The sequence below is a fragment of the Prosopis cineraria genome, unplaced genomic scaffold (assembly GCF_029017545.1).
Source record: "Prosopis cineraria cultivar Desert tree isolate PC_DT_omini unplaced genomic scaffold, ASM2901754v1 PC4, whole genome shotgun sequence".
In the NCBI taxonomy this organism is placed as follows: domain Eukaryota; kingdom Viridiplantae; phylum Streptophyta; class Magnoliopsida; order Fabales; family Fabaceae; genus Prosopis; species Prosopis cineraria.
In genome coordinates, this window is record NW_026555335.1 from 5084610 (window position 1) to 5103553 (window position 18944).

At 34.3% G+C, this 18944-nt stretch overlaps 2 protein-coding genes and 1 pseudogene across 4 annotated transcripts; 2 read left to right on the forward strand and 1 right to left on the reverse strand.

Moving 5' to 3' along the window:
* The first annotated feature begins 1564 nt into the window (after positions 1 to 1564).
* On the forward strand, positions 1565 to 7804 carry LOC129308739 (cryptochrome-1-like). 2 transcript variants are annotated; one of them, XM_054950074.1, is made up of 5 exons: positions 1565 to 2656; positions 3865 to 4086; positions 4419 to 5125; positions 6230 to 6881; positions 7485 to 7804. In XM_054950074.1, the coding sequence occupies exons 1-5, from the start codon at positions 2347 to 2349 to the stop codon at positions 7499 to 7501; spliced, it is 1908 nt and encodes a 635-aa protein (XP_054806049.1). In that variant the 5' UTR covers positions 1565 to 2346; the 3' UTR covers positions 7502 to 7804. The 2 variants fall into 2 exon arrangements, with proteins under 2 accessions (XP_054806049.1, XP_054806050.1); XM_054950075.1 differs by having other exon boundaries at positions 4425 to 5125.
* Positions 7805 to 9789: 1985 nt separating this feature from the next.
* On the forward strand, positions 9790 to 11803 carry LOC129307737 (phosphoenolpyruvate carboxylase kinase 2-like). 2 transcript variants are annotated; one of them, XM_054948610.1, is made up of 2 exons: positions 9790 to 10520; positions 10776 to 11803. In XM_054948610.1, exons 1-2 carry the CDS (start codon positions 9833 to 9835, stop codon positions 10826 to 10828), a joined length of 741 nt encoding a protein of 246 aa, XP_054804585.1. In that variant the 5' UTR covers positions 9790 to 9832; the 3' UTR covers positions 10829 to 11803. The 2 variants fall into 2 exon arrangements, with proteins under 2 accessions (XP_054804585.1, XP_054804584.1); XM_054948609.1 differs by having other exon boundaries at positions 9790 to 10637; positions 10776 to 11784.
* Positions 11804 to 15273: 3470 nt separating this feature from the next.
* LOC129308390 (low affinity inorganic phosphate transporter 1-like) lies at positions 15274 to 18825 on the reverse strand (annotated as a pseudogene).
* Positions 18826 to 18944: the final 119 nt, after the last annotated feature.

Below are 18944 nucleotides of genomic sequence, written 5' to 3' on the forward strand. Positions count from 1 at the left end.
AGTCTCATGATATTTATTATATATTCTTATAAATTTTTAGAATTGTTTTCTCTTTCATAAATTTAATTGTCTGTATTTTACTTGTAAAAAATATGTTAAAATTAACTAAATCTTGTCTATAATCAAGTAATTTACAAATAAGTAGATAACATATTGGTTTTTAATAGATAAATGTGCTAATTAATTATTAAAAAATATTCTTCTTCTTCAAGGTTTTTTGTTGAAAATAGTAATTAATGGTTAAAAATTATTGGTAAATATGTAGGTGAATTGATTGTGAAAATATTTTATAGAAAAAAAATTTAAAACCTAATTCAAACCTAAATCAATATGAATTGAATAGTTCAAAAATTGAATGAAGCTGATTATTTAAAAAATTGAATAGGTCTCAGACTTTGGCAAACTGATGAATTTGGTTTAGTTTTATTTTTTTTTTCCTCAAAACTAGATCAAACCAAATTTGTAAACACCATTTGTCACAGATATCAACTCTTATTACCAGCTATTGTCACAGGCTATTGTTGTCAACCTTTATTAATCATTATTATTGATTGTTATGATTGACGATCACTACTACCATCAATTACTACCACTTATTGCTATTATTAACCACCACCAACATCCATTGTTAGTTTTAGAGTTTAGACACCATCTTTAATTGCCATTGTTAATCATTACCAACCATCATGTTATGTTTGTTGCTGATGATAAATTTGATTGTTACTATCAAATATCAACTGATCGTTGGCAACCTTGTGGAGCAATTATAACAAATTATAGCTAACCATTATCATTTATTATTATTGGTCGTTACTATTGATTGATCTTGTTTTCTAACTCTAAAACTATTTTAAAATTAACATAAATACAAATACTTTTTATTTTTTAAAAAATAAAAAATGGGAACAAAACAAAAAAAAGCCCTTAAATATAATTAATTTTTCCAAACAAAAGCTTAAAGATTTATTATTAAATCCTTAGAATAATTCATTCCCACACAATGTTTAGATTGGAAACAAACACGAAAAGAACTACAGGTGAACCTTATCCTTGATGAGATAATGTTTATACTAAAGAGAAATCATTTCATTAATCTTCTTTATAAATGACAAATATTTTATAATTAATTAATTATATTCGACCTTGATGTTGATGCTGCGCCGGATTCTTTTGCTTCTGGACTCCTCTAGTCAGATTCAGACCACGGTTGATCCAAAATCCCACAATTCAAGACCCCCGCCACTTGCACGATAATGGTGTCTACTGCGGTAAAAACTGTCCTTTCATGTGAAAGTGAAGCCAAGAAACTGCTGCTCCGCTTGCGCCTAGATGCGTTCTTATCTTCCCCCTCTCCATTTTTTTTTTTTTTGGCAGGATTCCCCTCTCCATTTTATTTACCCTTTTGTCCACTATTACAAAGTTATGTGTGACTGTCACCCACTATCTTCCACCACGTGATCTCTCACTAATTGTATCCACACAATTCTCGCAAAACGACATTTCATGACTGTGTCTCATCTGACTTTGATGCCAACAAAACATACAGTGTAGGTTAACTTCGCCTATAATCCACGATTATCCAATATGATTTGGCGCTTCCTAATATCATCTTCAGCCATACTTTCATGACCTTCTATCTAATTGGCTTTATGGGTATGTGTAATTGGCCTTCTGTGTAGCAGGAGCTAGAATCGGCCTTGTGGGTAGACTTGAGAACTCCCCAGCTGTCATCTTTTATCATCAAGGTTTTTTTGGCCTACTGTTTGACGTAATCTCCAGCACAAGTTGCTGATTGATAACGTTCTTTATTGAGTAAAATCTTTTAATAATCGTGGTATTTAGCAGAATCTTATTCTTTAGGTTAGTGTTTGTTGGATCTTGGAGAATCTTTTCTGAAATTTGATAATTGGAGATTTTCTCTTCCTTCATCTACTTTTTTGCCCCAACTTGTGGGATTTGAATTGGTGAGATTGGGACATGTGGGGAAGATGTCCCTCTGTTAGATTGAGATTGGATGCCTTATGGAGGACAAATTGACATAGAAGTTTAATGTCCAGATAAGATCTTCGTTGGTCTCATATCTGCTTGCAAAGTCTATTCGGCAGTGATTTGATTTTCAGTGCTACATATCTATATTTTTTTTCTCGCACAATGTCAGATTCAACGTTCAGTAGCCAGCGGCTGAGCTATCCATTTTAATATGCTTTCAGCTCGTGGCGATATCAAAATGGATCTCTGAGTGAAACTTGTGCCTGTTGCTGGGTGACAGAAAACTTGTGGACAAGCTGCTCAGAGAATTATGTTATTTAAAGCTTTGGTTTGCCATGAGAATCTTGATTAGCCAATATGGGATGTAACAGGACTATAGTCTGGTTTAGGAGGGACCTAAGGATTGAGGATAATCCTGCATTAGCTGCCGCTGCCAGGGAGGGTTCTGTTCTTCCTGTCTATATATGGTGCCCTACGGAGGAAGGACAGTTTTATCCAGGTCGAGTGTCAAGATGGTGGCTGAAACATTCACTTGCCCACCTAAGTCAGTCGCTTAAATCTCTTGGAGCTGAACTTGTGCTGATCAAGACCGACAGTACTCTTGCGGCTCTTTTGGAGTGTATAAATGCTATTCAAGCAACAAAAGTAGTATTTAATCATCTCTACGGTAAGTATTGGTGTTTAAGAGGTAGATGAACCTTGCGTTTCAACTTCTTTTGCCTGGTTTGAATTGCTTCCTAACATATACCTGAAACCATTAAAATTTTGGATTTCCGAAAGTTAAAGATTAAAGAAGGAGCATTTCATATTAACAATTTGGAGATTGAGGATAGAGATTCTAGGTGGGATAGTGCTTGAAGACAATCCCTAGACCTGAATTCTGAATGTCATGATGATTTTTTTTTTTTTTGTCATTATCTTTTTGCTTATAACAATTTCTTGAATGTATGATTAATATAACGACATTGTGGTATAAACTAAGACATTCCCCCTCCTCTCTCCGATTGTTTTGTTTTTCTCTTCAATTTCCAATGGAGGGCAAAATTTAATCTAAGGTATTGAAATCCAGTGGAAATATAGATGTGGTTCCTAAGGCATATTAATCAGGACTTAACAACTTTGCTTTGTATACAACTTATTAGTGACATTTGATCAAGGATGGCAAATGACTTGGAGATGTATTGTGATGAGATGTTAGAGAAGCACTAAGTTTATGAGTCTCCAAAACTGGAAACAACACATCTTTAAACGTTGAATTTAAAAAATAATTGGTAAGTGCTTGCTTGAAGTGGAAAATTATCCGAGGCTGGTTGGAGTTTCCTAAAGCAGAACTTAATTTTGCTGCCTGTCAGCATGATTAGTGATTACAGCTACACCATAGCCTGAACCATTTCTCTACTGTCACATCTGGCTATATATTTATGTCAAAATTGCTAAATTGCAAAATGAACAGTGCATGTTTGTTCAATGTGTGCTTGGAGGATTCTACTTCGATACTCTTAATAGTTCCCTACTGTGCATCAAGTAACATATATGATAAACTATTAGTTAATGTTCTGGTTTGTTCATTCCAATAAGGTGTACATGTTGCAAGGGTTGCTGTCATGCTTAGTAAATTAGTGAGTGCAACTCCAAGCTAGACGAGGAGGAAATATTGTTTCATCGTTTAAATGCCCGGGCATTTCATTACCGTACATCATATAGCAGATAAACATTTCTTTTTTCTTCCCCCCAAAGAGCCACTTTACTTGAAAAAAATTATCTGAAGCAATTTAGAGTAGTGCTTTGTTACGACCTAATAGTGTTATATCCTATTTCTGCACCAGAATGTGTAAGATATCTGATATCTATTCCTTGGCTTAATTATTTTATCAGATCCTGTTTCACTTGTCCGCGATCACAATATCAAAGAAAAACTAGTGGAACTTGGTCTATCTGTGCAAAGCTACAATGGGGATTTGTTGTATGAACCATGGGAGATATATGATGAGATGGGTCATGCTTTTACAACCTTTGAACCTTTTTGGAACAGATGCTTATGCAAGCAAGTAGCAGCTGCTTCGCTTATTCCACCTTGGCAATTAATTCCAGCTGAAGGTATCACTATAAATGCAAGTTCATATGAATCGGTCCTTCTTTATATAATACGATGGTTGACAAGGTTATTGTTAAACATTTAAGATTTGTTTCAACCAATTTAGGCTAGAAAACTTTATAACATGCAATATCTTCTTTTGGTGTGAAAATTAGAAGTGAGGTCTTGCTTTTTTAGACAGTACTACTATGAGATTTGACACTGAAGTGATCATACTATTCTCTTCATATATCAGTCTGCTTTCAAATTGAGATATAAATTTGGGAGAGAAATATCTAGTGTAATGGAAATTATGTCTGGTGAAATTTGTTTTCTCTTCGTTTGTTGATGGCAGGAACAGTTAAGAAATGTTCAGTTGAGGAACTAGAACTTGAAGACGAATCAGAAAAGTCCAGCAATGCATTATTAGGGAGAGCATGGTCTCCAGGTTGGAGCAATGCTGACAAGGCTTTAACTGAATTTGTTGAACATCACCTACTTGACTACTCAAAGAATAGGCTTAAGGTTGGTGGAGACTCCACTTCGCTCCTGTCTCCATATCTTCATTTTGGAGAATTGAGTGCAAGGAAAGTATTTCAACTCGCACGCATGAAGCAGATATTATGGGCAAACGAAAGAAACATTGCTGGTGAACAGAGTGTTACACTTTTCCTCAGGGCCCTTGGACTTAGAGAGTACTCACGTTATCTTTGTTTTAATTTCCCATTCACTCATGAGAGACCATTGCTTGGGAACTTGAGGTTTTTTCCTTGGAATTCTGATCTGGCCAATTTTAAGGCTTGGAGACAGGGCAGGACTGGCTACCCTTTAGTTGATGCAGGAATGAGAGAACTCTGGGCAACAGGATGGATACACAATAGAATACGAGTGATAGTTTCTAGTTTTGCCGTGAAGTTTCTGCTTCTTCCCTGGAGATGGGGAATGAAATATTTCTGGGACACACTTTTGGATGCAGACCTTGAATGTGATATCCTGGGCTGGCAGTATATCTCTGGGAGCTTACCAGATGGTCATGAGCTTGAGCGCATGGACAATCCAGAGGTCTGTCATGTTTTCTTGTATTAAAATGTTATACAGATGGCTCTATGACATTTAAGAGAAGATTATCCCATGCTCATAATTGTTCCTCATTTTTAAGCTTCGATAGTTAGCATATTATGCATGACCATATCAAATCATATGCTTTGGCATCTTTTTTTGCCATATTTTACTTTTGGGCAAAAGAATGTTGTTAAAGCATATGATTTGATATAGTCATGCACACTATGCTGACTACCGATGCTTAAAAATGAGAAACAACTATGGACAATGGTGTAAGACAATTTATGTAGCCAACCTCACCTAATGGGATAGGGCTCATTGTTGTTGTTTGGGCAAAAATACCCAAGAAGTCGTCAGCTATGAGCATCTAGTAGCCTGAAATGAGGAAAAATGCACGAGTATCCATAAAGTTATTTTCTTAGTGCATTTGTGACTAAATCATTAAAATTCAAAGACATTGAATATTATGCTGTGGATTTGAAATTTTATGGTTTGGTTACAGATACACCGAAAAAATAACTTCATGTGCACTCGTCCACTTTCCTCATTTTAGGCTATTCGATGTTCTTGGCCAACGACTTTTTGAGTATTTTTGTCTACTTTGCCCTTTATTTTTTTCACTATGTGTTTGATTATTGACAAGCTAAACACGATCTGAAGGATGTGTTGAGAGTTGAGACACAGTCCATTAGTACACTTATTTAATGTCTTGATGACCGTCAAAAGAAAAAGAGAGTGAAAGAAAATAGGCTTTACATGTCTGCTTCAAGGCACTGGTAAATGTAACTGTTAATCTGTATTTATGCATAAGTTCTTATTCATGTAGTACAGGGGATATCTGAGAAATATTAGTGGTTGGATCTACTAAGGCTGTAATGTATAGGGAACAAAGCAACGCTAAAATTCTGTCCTTGATTCTTAAGACTATTATTAGCTTTTTATGTTTAAAGGAATGTAACTGGCTGCATGTCCAAGGAGTAAATTCTGGTCTTTCAGAGCCAAAAAGCTTCCAAAAGATTAAATTCTGACACAAAGCATATCTAATTAAAATTCTGACTTATCCATTCCTCTTTTTTTTTTTTTTTTGCTCTTTTCTGGGGACAGATTCAGGGAGTTAAATTTGATCCAGAAGGCGAATATGTAAGGCACTGGCTGCCTGAGTTGGCAAGAATGCCAACTGAATGGATCCATCATCCTTGGGATGCGCCACTTATTGTGCTCAGAGCAGCAGGTGTAGAGTTGGGCCTAAATTATCCAAAACCAATAATCGAGGTTGATTTGGCCAGACAACGGCTGACAGAAGCAATATTCAAGATGTGGGAAACTGAGGCAGGGAGCTCAGGTGAGACAAGTGAAGTAGTTGTTGACAACACCAATGGTGTTCAAAACTCGGCCATTCCGAAAGTTGTCTTGAAGGAGAAGACTCTATGTGCTGCTACTTCATCAAATGATCAGAAGGTGCCAACCCTACAGAATCCCAAGAATGTTGTTTCTCTTGATAAGAAAAGATCAAAAGGCAGGGAAGAAGGGGGAGAAAACCATAATGGTTTATGCAATCATAAAAATGGCACAGAGGTATCCAGCATTGATCAAGAGATGTGCTCGACGGGTGAATCTTCTTCCAGTAAGAGGCAGAAGAGTACTTCTTGTGCCAGTACGTATGCATTTTCTGTTCCCCAACAGTGTTCCTCATCTTCTGAATTGAAGCGATCATGGCAAGAACAGATTGACATGGAGCAGAGTTCAAGTAAAGATGGTATGCTACCTCTCTTCTCATTTTCTGAAAAAATAGGGAGGTAGAGATGAAAGATAGTATTTTGGCATGGTTAGAAGTCTTAAAAAGCATCTCTAGGACTTTTAACAGTTGCTTGGTTCAATTAATCATACTTGGGAAGTTCCTAAGAAATATCTTCTTGGAAAGTTAATTTCTGAGTAAGTTCATGCATGATTTGCTTGTTAGACCTACTTAGCTGCAGTCTTTTAAAAATACTAGGGACATCAGTGAATCCCTGAAAATAAAACTTGTTGCATGTTAGTTTTTTGGTCAAGTGGTCTGGGGACGTTGGAAAGATTGAAGGACGACGAATATTTAATTATTGAGAATCAACTTGCACGCTTAATTTTCAGAGACTGAAACTAAAAACTCCTAACAATTTAGAATCACAATGTTATTGTTAGTTTAATTTTCTTTTAGTTAACCTTCACACGACCGTTTGTTTTCCAGACCATTGGGATTAAAATTTTTAATTTCTTACTGATAAAAAAATTGATCTTTATTTGCAGAATCAGAATGTGGTTTCTTTCCTTCCATTTTGTTGGCTTTGGTGTAAGATCCTAATACTCCATAATTGCGATGCAGGAACCATCGGAGGTTAATGCTTTTCACATAAATTTCACTAGAAGCTTCATGGCGGACTGGGAGAGAATCATCTTTTTCTGTATTCAAGTGCTGCAGTGCAGCAGTATGTTCTGTCGGATAACATCAAGTTTTGTGTTTCGATTGTGTATATTCTGAAGTTGACGTGTGTATATATATACATGTAAGTATATTCATAGGTTAGGGGTTAGATCTTGAGATCAAAAAACCCAAAAGACCTATGAAATATCTATGCTATGAAGAAAGAACTGTGTTAAGTACATATATTCTAATGCCACGGCTGTATTGGAAGTTTAAACATACTTTGAGTTGCACTAACTCTACGAGCTTTTTTGAGTGTGGGACGAAACAATAAGATCCTTGCATTATATTGCCGAGCAGGTCACTATTTGCTAAGTAGTTGGACAATCTTCTATTATGCAAATCTAAACATAAACTGGATATTAACTATAATCCTATTGAATCAAAGTAACTCATGTTGCAGTATATTTAGATGCAACTTTATTTTTTATTTTAATGCTTTTCAATGTGATTAAAATGTAACATGTTCGATTAAAGTTTGAATGTTAATTAAAAAAAGTGTTTATATTTAGTGTTCAATAATATTTTAAACAAGATTGTCTTTAAGCTACCTAGGGGGAAAAATTAGTCCGAGAGCCACCTCAATCTATCATCAGAATTAAAGCGACAAATCGACAATGCGCCAATTGGAAAATGAGCCAAAATTGAAGGTTACAAATCAAATGGTATATTAAAAAAGTTACTATAAATAAAGAGAACATATAGAAAAGATGACTATTTTGCTCATCTTAAATCGAGCAAGCCTTTCTTCTGGAAGAGTTGGTTTCCTTGAGAAAGTAACTGTCAAGAATGACACGATGATAGCAGCATCATGCAATGTTTTATACCAAATAAATACTGAAAAGTTATTTAAATCATCTAATTAAATAAAAAATAGCCTATAGTCGATCGCTTAAGCCCCAACAATGAGAAAGAAGACGTAAAAAATACTCTCTCTGTCTTAAATTATAAAATATTTTTAAATAAAATTTTAAATATTCATAAATTTTATTAAATATATTTAACAACTTTATCTTTTCAAAATAAAAACATAAATTTTTTAAAATATCTATCATTTAATACAATGAAGAGAAAAGTAATAAAAATTAATTATATAAAAATAAAAATTAATATTAAAATTATTGCATTTAATAAAATTTTAATATATTTAAATATGTTATATTTTAGAATAAAATTTTTTATAAAAATTAAATATGGATTTGTTATTGTCTGACAAACAGAAATTTTCACACTCGGCAACTGGCTGGCTTTAGGAATGCTAATGTGAATATTCGTGCAAGACAAATCGGTCACCTCTCAGCACATCATTCTTCTCCATCGCTTGCATCATTTGAAATGGACTACTTTACCAATATTTTATGAATAATAAATTATATAATTTTTTCTTGGAATTCACAATAAGTATACAAATTAACATGTTTTGTGAAATAAAAAATAATTACACAATTTTAATAAATTTTATTAATTTTTAAAATACATATACATATCTCTTATAATAAAAGAATAAATTACACATATCTCAATTAAATCGCATTTTTTGAAGATATTTTTTTATTTACAAAAGTGAAAAATATTTGTGCCATTTTGACAAAATTAAAAGAATCTAATTTTTAAATATGCATGCGTTTTAATTATAAATGAAAATTTTATATATTTTTTAATTTTTTTAAGAAAATATAAGTTCAAAGAATAAAAAATATATATAATTGAACATTATTAAAAATGGCTATGTGATTTTCTTGTATTTTATAGTCACCTCACCAAATCACATCTCAATCAGAAAGATAGATCATTTATGTCAGAAACTAGAAAAATGAACTGAATTCAATTCAAATCTGCAGCAATAAATTAATCCTAGCTAATGACCTAATACATATTGTATCATATTATCTTACGGTTTCTGCTCTTTGCTTCCCCCAAAAGTCATGAAAGTGAAGAAGGTCACTCAACTGAAAATGAGCTCCCTTATATTAACGAATTGAGCGCATAGTTTTGGTCCCCTTTCAATGATAAATAGATAAAAAAGTAAAAATCATATAGAAAGAAATACGTGACGATTCTCCACATCTAATTATCTCGTCTTTATCCAATAATACATGCATTATATTTGAATATTTTCATTATTTTAATATTTAAATATATTATGAAAACACATATAAATAAGGCTAGCGAGACATCCTCGTTAACTAACTCGGATCACCGAGAAAATACCTGGTTATGGTGCGCCAGTTTAAGAAGAAGAAGGAAAGATGAGCAAAGCCCTGCAGCGAGACTTTGTCGTATTAACGGAGCTGGAACGGGGCCGATTCGGCACCGTCTATAAGTGCGCTTCCCGGAGCAACGCCGACGATTACTTCGCCGTGAAATCCATCGACAAACGTGTGGTCGGGGCCGGCGACTTTCTGGACGCCCAATGCCTGTCCAACGAGGTCAAGATCGCCCAGCTCCTCCACCCTCACCCCAACATCGTCACCCTCCACAAGGTCTACGAAGACGAAACCCACCTCCACATGATTTTCGAACTCTGCGACGGCGCCGATCTCCACCGCCGGCTCCGACGCTTTCCCCAGGGCTCCGTCGCCGTGCCCGAATCAGAGGCCTCTCGGATAATGCGTCAGCTAATGCAAGCGGTTTCCCACTGCCACCGCCTTGGCGTGGCTCACCGTGATATCAAGCCGGAGAATATACTGTTCATGGGCCAGCATGGCCGGCTCAAGCTGGCCGACTTCGGGTCGGCCGAGATATTCAAGGAGCGGGAGTTGATGAGCGGGGTGGTGGGGACGCCGTACTACGTAGCGCCGGAGGTGGTGGGCGGCAGGGAGTACAGTGAGAAAGTGGACGTGTGGAGCAGCGGTGTGATATTGTACATGATGTTATCTGGGGCTCCGCCGTTCGACGGCGAAACCGAGGTGGAGATTTTCGAGGCTGTGCTTAGAGGTAACTTGAGATTCCCTAGACAGTATTTTCAGTCGGTGTCGCGAGAGGCCAAGGATCTGCTCAGAAGAATGGTCTGTAAAGATGTCTGCAGAAGGTTATCGGCCGAGGAAGCTCTGGGTATGCCTTTTTTTTTTTTTTCTTCATAAGATTAAGATTAATTCTCTGATGAGAAATACTATAACTTATTCATTTATAATTATTATTTCGGATGATTTTATAGCTAGTGAGGTGTTTTTTTGGGATGGTTTTAAACAGGGCATCCGTGGTTCACGATTGCAGAGAAGGCACCAAGGACGCAACGTGAGTGAGACGAGAAAACAGGCTCCCCCAACTTTTCACTCTACTTATGACTGTTGTACATATTTGAAAACAGGCTTTTAAAACCTTCGAGATATGAATTGCTGTTTTGTGAAATAAAGCGGCTTTCATTTTTCCGCAGAACATAACGTTATATATATATATATATATATATAGCTGTCTTCTCCATGGTAAATGCTTTTTGTTTGTATAAAGCACAGACTTGATGTTGGTGAATAATGTTCCATGCATCGGCCAAAGAGGGAGTGACAGAATACAATTCGAGTTACTATAAATATATGATATTTCACGCTTGTTATCTGTTATAATTAGTCTTTACTATGCCATTCATTTTTAATTATCTCGTTATAATTTTGGTACAGATGTTTGAATATTAGTTGTTAATTATGGTTAAGTGTCAGTCAATCATGATTAGTTGCTAAAAAGAGATAAGGGTTGGGCATTTAGGTATGAGGATTTAATCCTATATAAGAAAGGGAGGTTAGCACGATCTTCACCTCATTGTCCCCATGTTTGGGGTTTGCTTATCACCCAAGTGAATTGATTTGATCTATGATCTTTCAAGAACAGAAATGTTGTATTGTTTATAATCATCATTCGAGTTAGTTAATAGAAAGGTTCTTATCAAACATGGCATAGTGCAAGTTGTCTTTTGGGCCTTGTGGTTGTTCAAGGGATGAGTTGGGAGAAATGGGCTGAAAATCAATAAGTCAGACCCATCAAGCTCAAGATCCAGTGAGCCTCCCCGGTTTTGACAGTGCGTTTCTTGATTTGTCGCCGAACTCTGCGTTTCCCGTGTCTACGCGAAACGACAGCGAGAAGAAGATTCTTTGATTCACGCAAAGACGGCGCAAACCCCCGATCACCGATGAGGATCCAGCGGCAACGACAAGAAGGTTTCCGCGCCGAGAACTATCGTTTTCTCAGCGCACGACGCCTCCATTCACCCTTTTGTTGATCAAGTGCTTGGATGAATATAGAGTCACTGAACTTGGAGGTTTGATTTAAATAAAGGTTCGAGTTTTAAAAATTAAATTTTTTTTTAAAGTAATTGAACTTAAAGGCCTGACCGTGATAAGCTCTATAAAAAAAACTCAAGTCTCGATGATCCTTCAAGCCCTATTATATTATTATTATTATTATTATTTTGTGAAACAAGCATTTGAAGCCAAGAAGGATCTGCTTATCTAAAACCTTGCTCCTACATGCATTACATTATTATTAATTTTAATTTATTTTAAAACTAATTTAATATAATTTAATAAATATTAATGTACAATATAAAATTTTTAATATTTTTTATTTTTCTATAATTATTATATTTATGTATTTATAAAAAATGAACTATTTTTTAATCAATATTTAAATTTTTTTACTAGACTTTAAATGTATATTATTTAATTTTTAAAAGCTTGTGAGTATTTTAATTTTTTTAATTTAAAAATATTTTAATTAATTTATAGTGTTTAATTTTATTTTAATTTTTTTAAAACAAAGTTTACGGGCTTAATTTTAAACCCTTTAAATAAAAGTCAAGCTTTAAAAAAAATAAAAAATAAAAACTTAAATTTAAGTTTTAAGTCGGTTAGGCTTTTAATAATTAGGTCCATAAAGATCAAGCTCGTTCATTTTTCAGTTCTAGATGGATCTTTGGATGACTACGGAGCCAAGCAAGAATCATTGCATAATGAGACTGGCGACGATTGCGGCGGAGGTGTTGGAAGAGTACACTGTGGTGCTGGTGAGGGTCAATTTTGTCGTGTTGCTATGGCTGCTCGCTCATGAATTTCGAACGGTTTCTTCAAGGTGTCAGCCTTGTGGTTCCTTCGAAAAAGGATGTTACGCAGATGAAGCTATTCTCCCTCACCGCCTCCTTTCCAAAACTCGTCGTATTTGCCAAAATCATTATCTTCTTGTTAAGATATCACCGACCAACTCTCTCCCTCTCTCTAGAATTTTCTAGGCTATGTTAAAATATTTAAGCTTGTAGCAGATTCTTGGTTATGGCGGTGAAAAAAGAGAAGAAAAATTCCACCAACATTGGAGTAGCATAAATGTGTCTGTGTGTGTGTGTCATTTTTATGTGTGTAATGTAGTGAACAAAGGATAGAAGGCAAGAAAGAGAGGGAAAAGAGAGCCGTGCGTGCGTGTGTGACGTGAGGTGAGAAGAAAGGAATGGCGTGCATGTGAGAGTGTATCAATGACCCTGGGAAAAAGAAAAGAGTGAGGAAAAAATATAAGACGAGTAATGGGTGTTTGTGCAAATTATAGTTTGAGTAATTAATAAAAATATATTTTTAGTTTAGTCCCTCTCTTCTTCCATCATCAAATCCCAACATTTGGTATCAGAACCGAAGCTATTGAGGCATAGCTGGGATGCTCAGGAATAGCTGGTAGAGTTAGAGTATTCAGGCGAAAGACTCTATGAGTTTGAATTTGCTTAAAGTTTTGCTAATATATAGTTAAGGATTGTGAAGTAATTCGGTCAGGGAGCAGATCAATTTGGTGCAAGTGAAAGGCATTGCTAAGGTCATCATGATTGATTTGATGTCAAATACTTATTTAGTGGAGAAGTTAAATGATGAGAATTATCAAGTATAGGGTACAATGGTCGAACTCTAACTTGGAGGTCAAAATCTTTGGAATCTCATTGATGGAGATAATGCTACATCTCCAATAAATCCAAGTGAATTGAAGAAGTGGCAGGTAAGGGCTAAGAAAGCTTTTTACATACTGGCTGTTATTATTAAGCCATAATTTCTTAGATATGTCAAAGAAGTGAAGATGTCGAGGGAAGCATAAGATACATTAGCCTCGCTATTTGCAAGAGCAAATGATGCGAAGTTGCAATTATTGGAGAATGAGCTTGCTTCAATTCAACAAAATGATATATGGGTGAGTGAGTGTTTTTCAAAAGCTAAATATATTTGTAATGAGATTTCAAAGTTAGATGAAAGAAACCCCATCACTGATACAAAGATGAGGAGAATTATTATTATGGTATTGAATAAACCCACAATATCATCATAGTTATGGCAACAAGAGATTGGTTTAAGGAACCAATTATAGTTGAGTTAGAAGGTATCCTATTAATCAGGAAGCTTTGGATACACAAATCTCTGAAAGATGAGGAAAATGCTCTCTTTTGCAAAAAGAGAGATCACCGAGAAGATTTCAACTCAAAGAAGCATGAAAATGATGGAAGGCGACAAAATGATTGGCATGGAAGATGCCACAACAAAAAGCTCACATCAAGGGAGAGCTTGTAAAGATTGAGGCAAGCCTCAAGAGAGGAAAAATCATTAAAAGAAAGGTCAATGCTATAATTGCAAGAAGATCGGCCATTTTGCCAGAGATTGTTGGCAGAGAAGGGCTAAAGGAAATGTTGTCACCTCTAACAATAAATATCACAACAAGGAAGAATGGGATTTTCAAGCTTCGAGTGCCATTAAAGAAGAATAGCACTCTACATCAAGAAAGAAGTAGATGAAGTCAAGGAAGAGAATGCTAAAGTGAATGAAGACCAAGATGTAGATAAGGATGAGGACGGCATGGAAGAGCTTAGTTTGAAGAAAGTGATTGAATCATATTTTTGCATTCACAGTTTAATAAATTAAGAAGATAAAGAAGAAGATCAACCTCTACCATCACAAAAGGTATGAGAAGCACAAAGCGAAGCTGGTCAAGTACAAGTATCTTTAACAAGAGAGAGTTGATTGTGACAAGTTTAATAAATTGTTCAAAAGACTAAAGAAAAGAAGAAGTAATGTGAAATGACAGAGCTAGAGAGAGTTGTCATTGAGGGGGAGTGTTATGATATCACCGACCAACTCTCTCCCTCTCTTTAGAATTTTTTAGGTTATATTAAAACATTTAGCTTCTAGCAGATTCTTGGTTATGTCGATGAAAGAAGAGAAACAGAGAAGGCTGATGAGAAAAACTCCACTGACATTCGAGTGGTATAAATATGTGTGTGTCATTTATATGTGTGTGGTGTAGCCAACAAAGGAGAGAAGAGAAGAAAGAAATAGAGAGAAAAGAGAGGCGCACGTGTGCGGCTGGGAAGAAAGGAATGGTATGTGTATGTGAGAGTGTATTATCTATGTGTTAGTGACATTGAGAAAAATATAAGAAGAGTAATATAAAAAGAGTGAGGGAAAATATAAGAAGAGTAATGAGTGTTTGTGTAAATTATAGTTTAAGTGATTAATAAAAATATATTTTCCATTCAGTCCCTCTCTTCTTCCATCATCAAACCCTAATAGTTCTTTCCTCTTTGATTATGAAATGTCCATCACCATAATTTAGAACAAGATAGCATAAGAGGATGAAAAGAAAATGAAGGCATGCAATTAGCAAATCAAGCCTGATGGTGACTAAAAGAAAGAAAATCAAGATTTAAGTCATCAAGTTTCCTTGTTCCCACTACCTCTAGTTAACCAAGCTTGACACCAGTCAAGACCGCTTTGGGTCTCCACCTTTCTTGATCTGGTTCTACGGATTCTCCTTCTCTGTAAAAGCTTTTCTTTTTTAGGTCTTCCTTAGCATTCTTGGCAACCAAGGCAATGTATCTGGTAGTCTTGGGCATCTTCATTCGCCAATTGTATGTGAGCAGAGCAAGCAAGGCACCAAATATCAAAATTATCCTCCAAGCATAATCAACTTGCTGTGGATAACAATAGGTTTTCACAATATGAAGGTGCAAGGTATCTAACTTCAAAAGCAGCTGAAACTATAATAGCAACCATGCCATACACCAGCTAAAATACTAAAACCTTACATGGAAAAAGCTACGACAATGAAAGCCCCTCCAGTCTTCTTGTTGGTGTACTCAGACATGATGGTGGCAGAGAGAGAGTAGTCCCCACCAATGCCGAGCCCAAGCCAAAAACATGTGGTCATGATAGCTTTTTGTTCATTGCAAAAGAGAGGCCCGAGGCAATCGAACATATACCACCGTGAACATCAAAATCATCCCATAGATTCGCTTCCTTCCCATTTTGTCTCCGAGCCAACTAAAAAGAGTAGGCTTGAAAGGGTGCCACATGATGCCTACTTTATTGATAGCAGAAGAAATGTTGGAAGAAAGTGAGCCAGGGGTTAAATTGGATTAAAGTGATAGAGGCGACTGATCAGTTTGGTCATGAGAGAGATGCAAAAAAGATCGTAGGCATCGGTGAAGAAACCCATGCCAACAATCACAAAAGTTGTGAAATGGTACTGTTGTGTTTTTGCAACATCAAGTACGTTAAGCACTTCAACTGATCTCTTGCTATAATTGCCTAGCTTTTCTCACCAAGCTTCCCTTCCAAGGATGTATCTGCGTTTAAGGGAATGGTGGCAGCCGCCCCACTAAAATAATAGCACCTCTTAGTCATAAGGAGGGAGAAATTCTTACTTGCCCCCTTCAAAAATTATCACTCCCCCCCTAAAATATTGTTCAAGCATCATTTAAGTTTTTTTATTATTATTATTTTAGTCTTTACTCCCTAGCACTCTTTTAATCATTCAGTCAATGAAATTAATGTTATTTGTATTGTTAATTTTTAGATGGTAGATTGATTCATGTGAAAAATTATTTTGTTACATATATAAAATTATGCTAAAATTTATAAAACTCTCTTGAATTTTTATATAATTGTGTATAACTCTTCCCTCCTTTAAACCTTTAAAATTAACCTCTTTAATTTTTTTTTCTTATCAAAGCCCCATACTATTAATAACTCTATTATCTTATTAACAAAATTTACCACATCAGATTAATGAGATACATGTGGCATCTAAAATTGAAAAAATATTTAATTTTTTTAATACAAGTGAAGAAAGAATGATACAATAAAAAGTTATCCTTCCTTTAAAATGGGACAGATATGCACACATAATAATAGAAAAACATAGATAAAATTTTTGTCAAGTTATTATTAGCATATATAGGATTTCACATAAGGTGCTATATATCTTTTTTTAATATGAGTGACAACTTTTGATAGTAAGGGAATTTTAAAGGTGAGGGAAGTTCTACTGCCTCAAAGTTTAAGGGAATTTTGTGTATTTTAACCAGATAAAATTATAATAAAATATTTTTTCAACTTCTCAAATAAAATATTAATTTTTTATTTTGTAAATAATAATAAAGTTAGGTTCTTTCATTGTTTATATTGAAAACACTTATTTTAAAAGAGTATGGTGCTTTTCATAAAAAAAGAGTATTAGCATATGATTTTAATAGTTACTACTTATTCTATCATTTTCAACACAAATTTTGTTCATGTTAAGATAATTTTATTTTTTAACTTATTATAATTTTACATATTTTTTTCTTATGTATTTAATTTTAATGAACTTATTTTTTATTAATTAAATAAATATTTATAATTATATTTCAAAAATATTTATCTGGAAAAAAAGTATGTCAAAGACATTAATATTTATTTATATATGTTTCGCCCCCATTAACAAAATTTCTTAGGGCCGTCACTGGATTCCCTTCACTTGTGTGCCCTCACCTGAATATCTAAAGGGGAAGATAAATAAATACACAAAGCTGTGGCAGAAAACTCAAACCACGGTGGGACCAAAAAAGATGGTAATGGAATTCAGATTTGAGGTTAAGGAATGAAGTAATGACGAGAAGAAAAGATGAGTAATTATGTTCACTTTACGGAATAAGAACAAGAGAGGTCTCCTCCTTTAGGGACATCGATAAAATGAGAACTATCGGCTAGAATGACACGTATAAATTCAGAAACCAACGCAATATTCAGATCTTGTACGAAAAAATTAATTATGCCAACATCTATCAACAATTAAATCAAGGTCATTGATAACAACGTAATTCTTTTGTGTGAAACTTTCAGCGAAATTCTCTCGTCTTAAAATGACCAAACGAGTCACAGCTAAGTCTTCAGCTGGCTTAATGAAGAAAACAACACCGCGGGAGTGGAAATTATTATTATTATTATTGGAAATTATTACTATTATTATTAAAGCGATGGCAGTACGATAAAAATCAAAAGATTATCTGAATTCAAGGACGCACATGGCCAGGGACTGACCCAGCATGAATATCCAGGGGCCCAAAATTTTTAATGTATATACATATATTTATTTACTATTATCATTATAATAAAACAAAATATAAGAGAAAATATTAAGACAAATATCGGTATGATAAAGAAATGACGAACATATGAAAGACTAAAGGCCTGTTTGACTAACTTCAAAAACACATCTCAACCACATTTGAAATGTGATTTTGTTAAATTTAATAAATGGTTGAATCCTTTAAATATATTTTTATTATAGATAAACTGAAATTTAAACGAATACTTGATGAGAAAACAAGAAATGATTCCCATTCACTTAGGTGTATAAAACAGTAAATAGCTTATATTCATAAGTATCTATATCTAAAAGTTTATCAAAATAAATAACAACATTAATCAATATAAATATATTATATGTAACTGTTGAGTGTATGATATGTAACCATTGAGTTTTTGGATATCAAACATGATTAAAAAAAATTGCTAAAAACCATTTATCAAAGAGATAATGGAGTATGGCATAGCAAAATTTAAGAGTTGGGAGAAGCTATGAGCATATACATAACACATAACACAACTCTTTAACTACACATAACAAATATTATATATGTATCATTAAAATTTATTAGAAAAAACATGGTAAGACAAAATACTAGTAAATGAAAAGGAGTATATTACATATTAAAATTGTTTTATTAAAAACCTCATGAAGAAAATGATGACAACATCATTCATGTTAATTTATCTCAATAGAGTATTATTATTTCTTTTTAAATATATTAATAAAAGATATAAACATATATGTGCATGCATAACTAGAAAAATTTCATTTAAGATTTCTTGACCACACTTAATGAAAAAAAGGCCCCTTAAATTCTAAAAATTCACTTCAGACTAAAGATACTTAAGCAAAATTAAAATGTAGAGTAAAATTACCTCATTGTCCCTCATCCCTTTTGATTTTTTATTGAAGCTGTTCATTTCTTTACATAAAATTGTTCATTAACCTACAAAAATTATTTATGTCATTACTAAATCTCAATTTTATTCCAATTGTTGT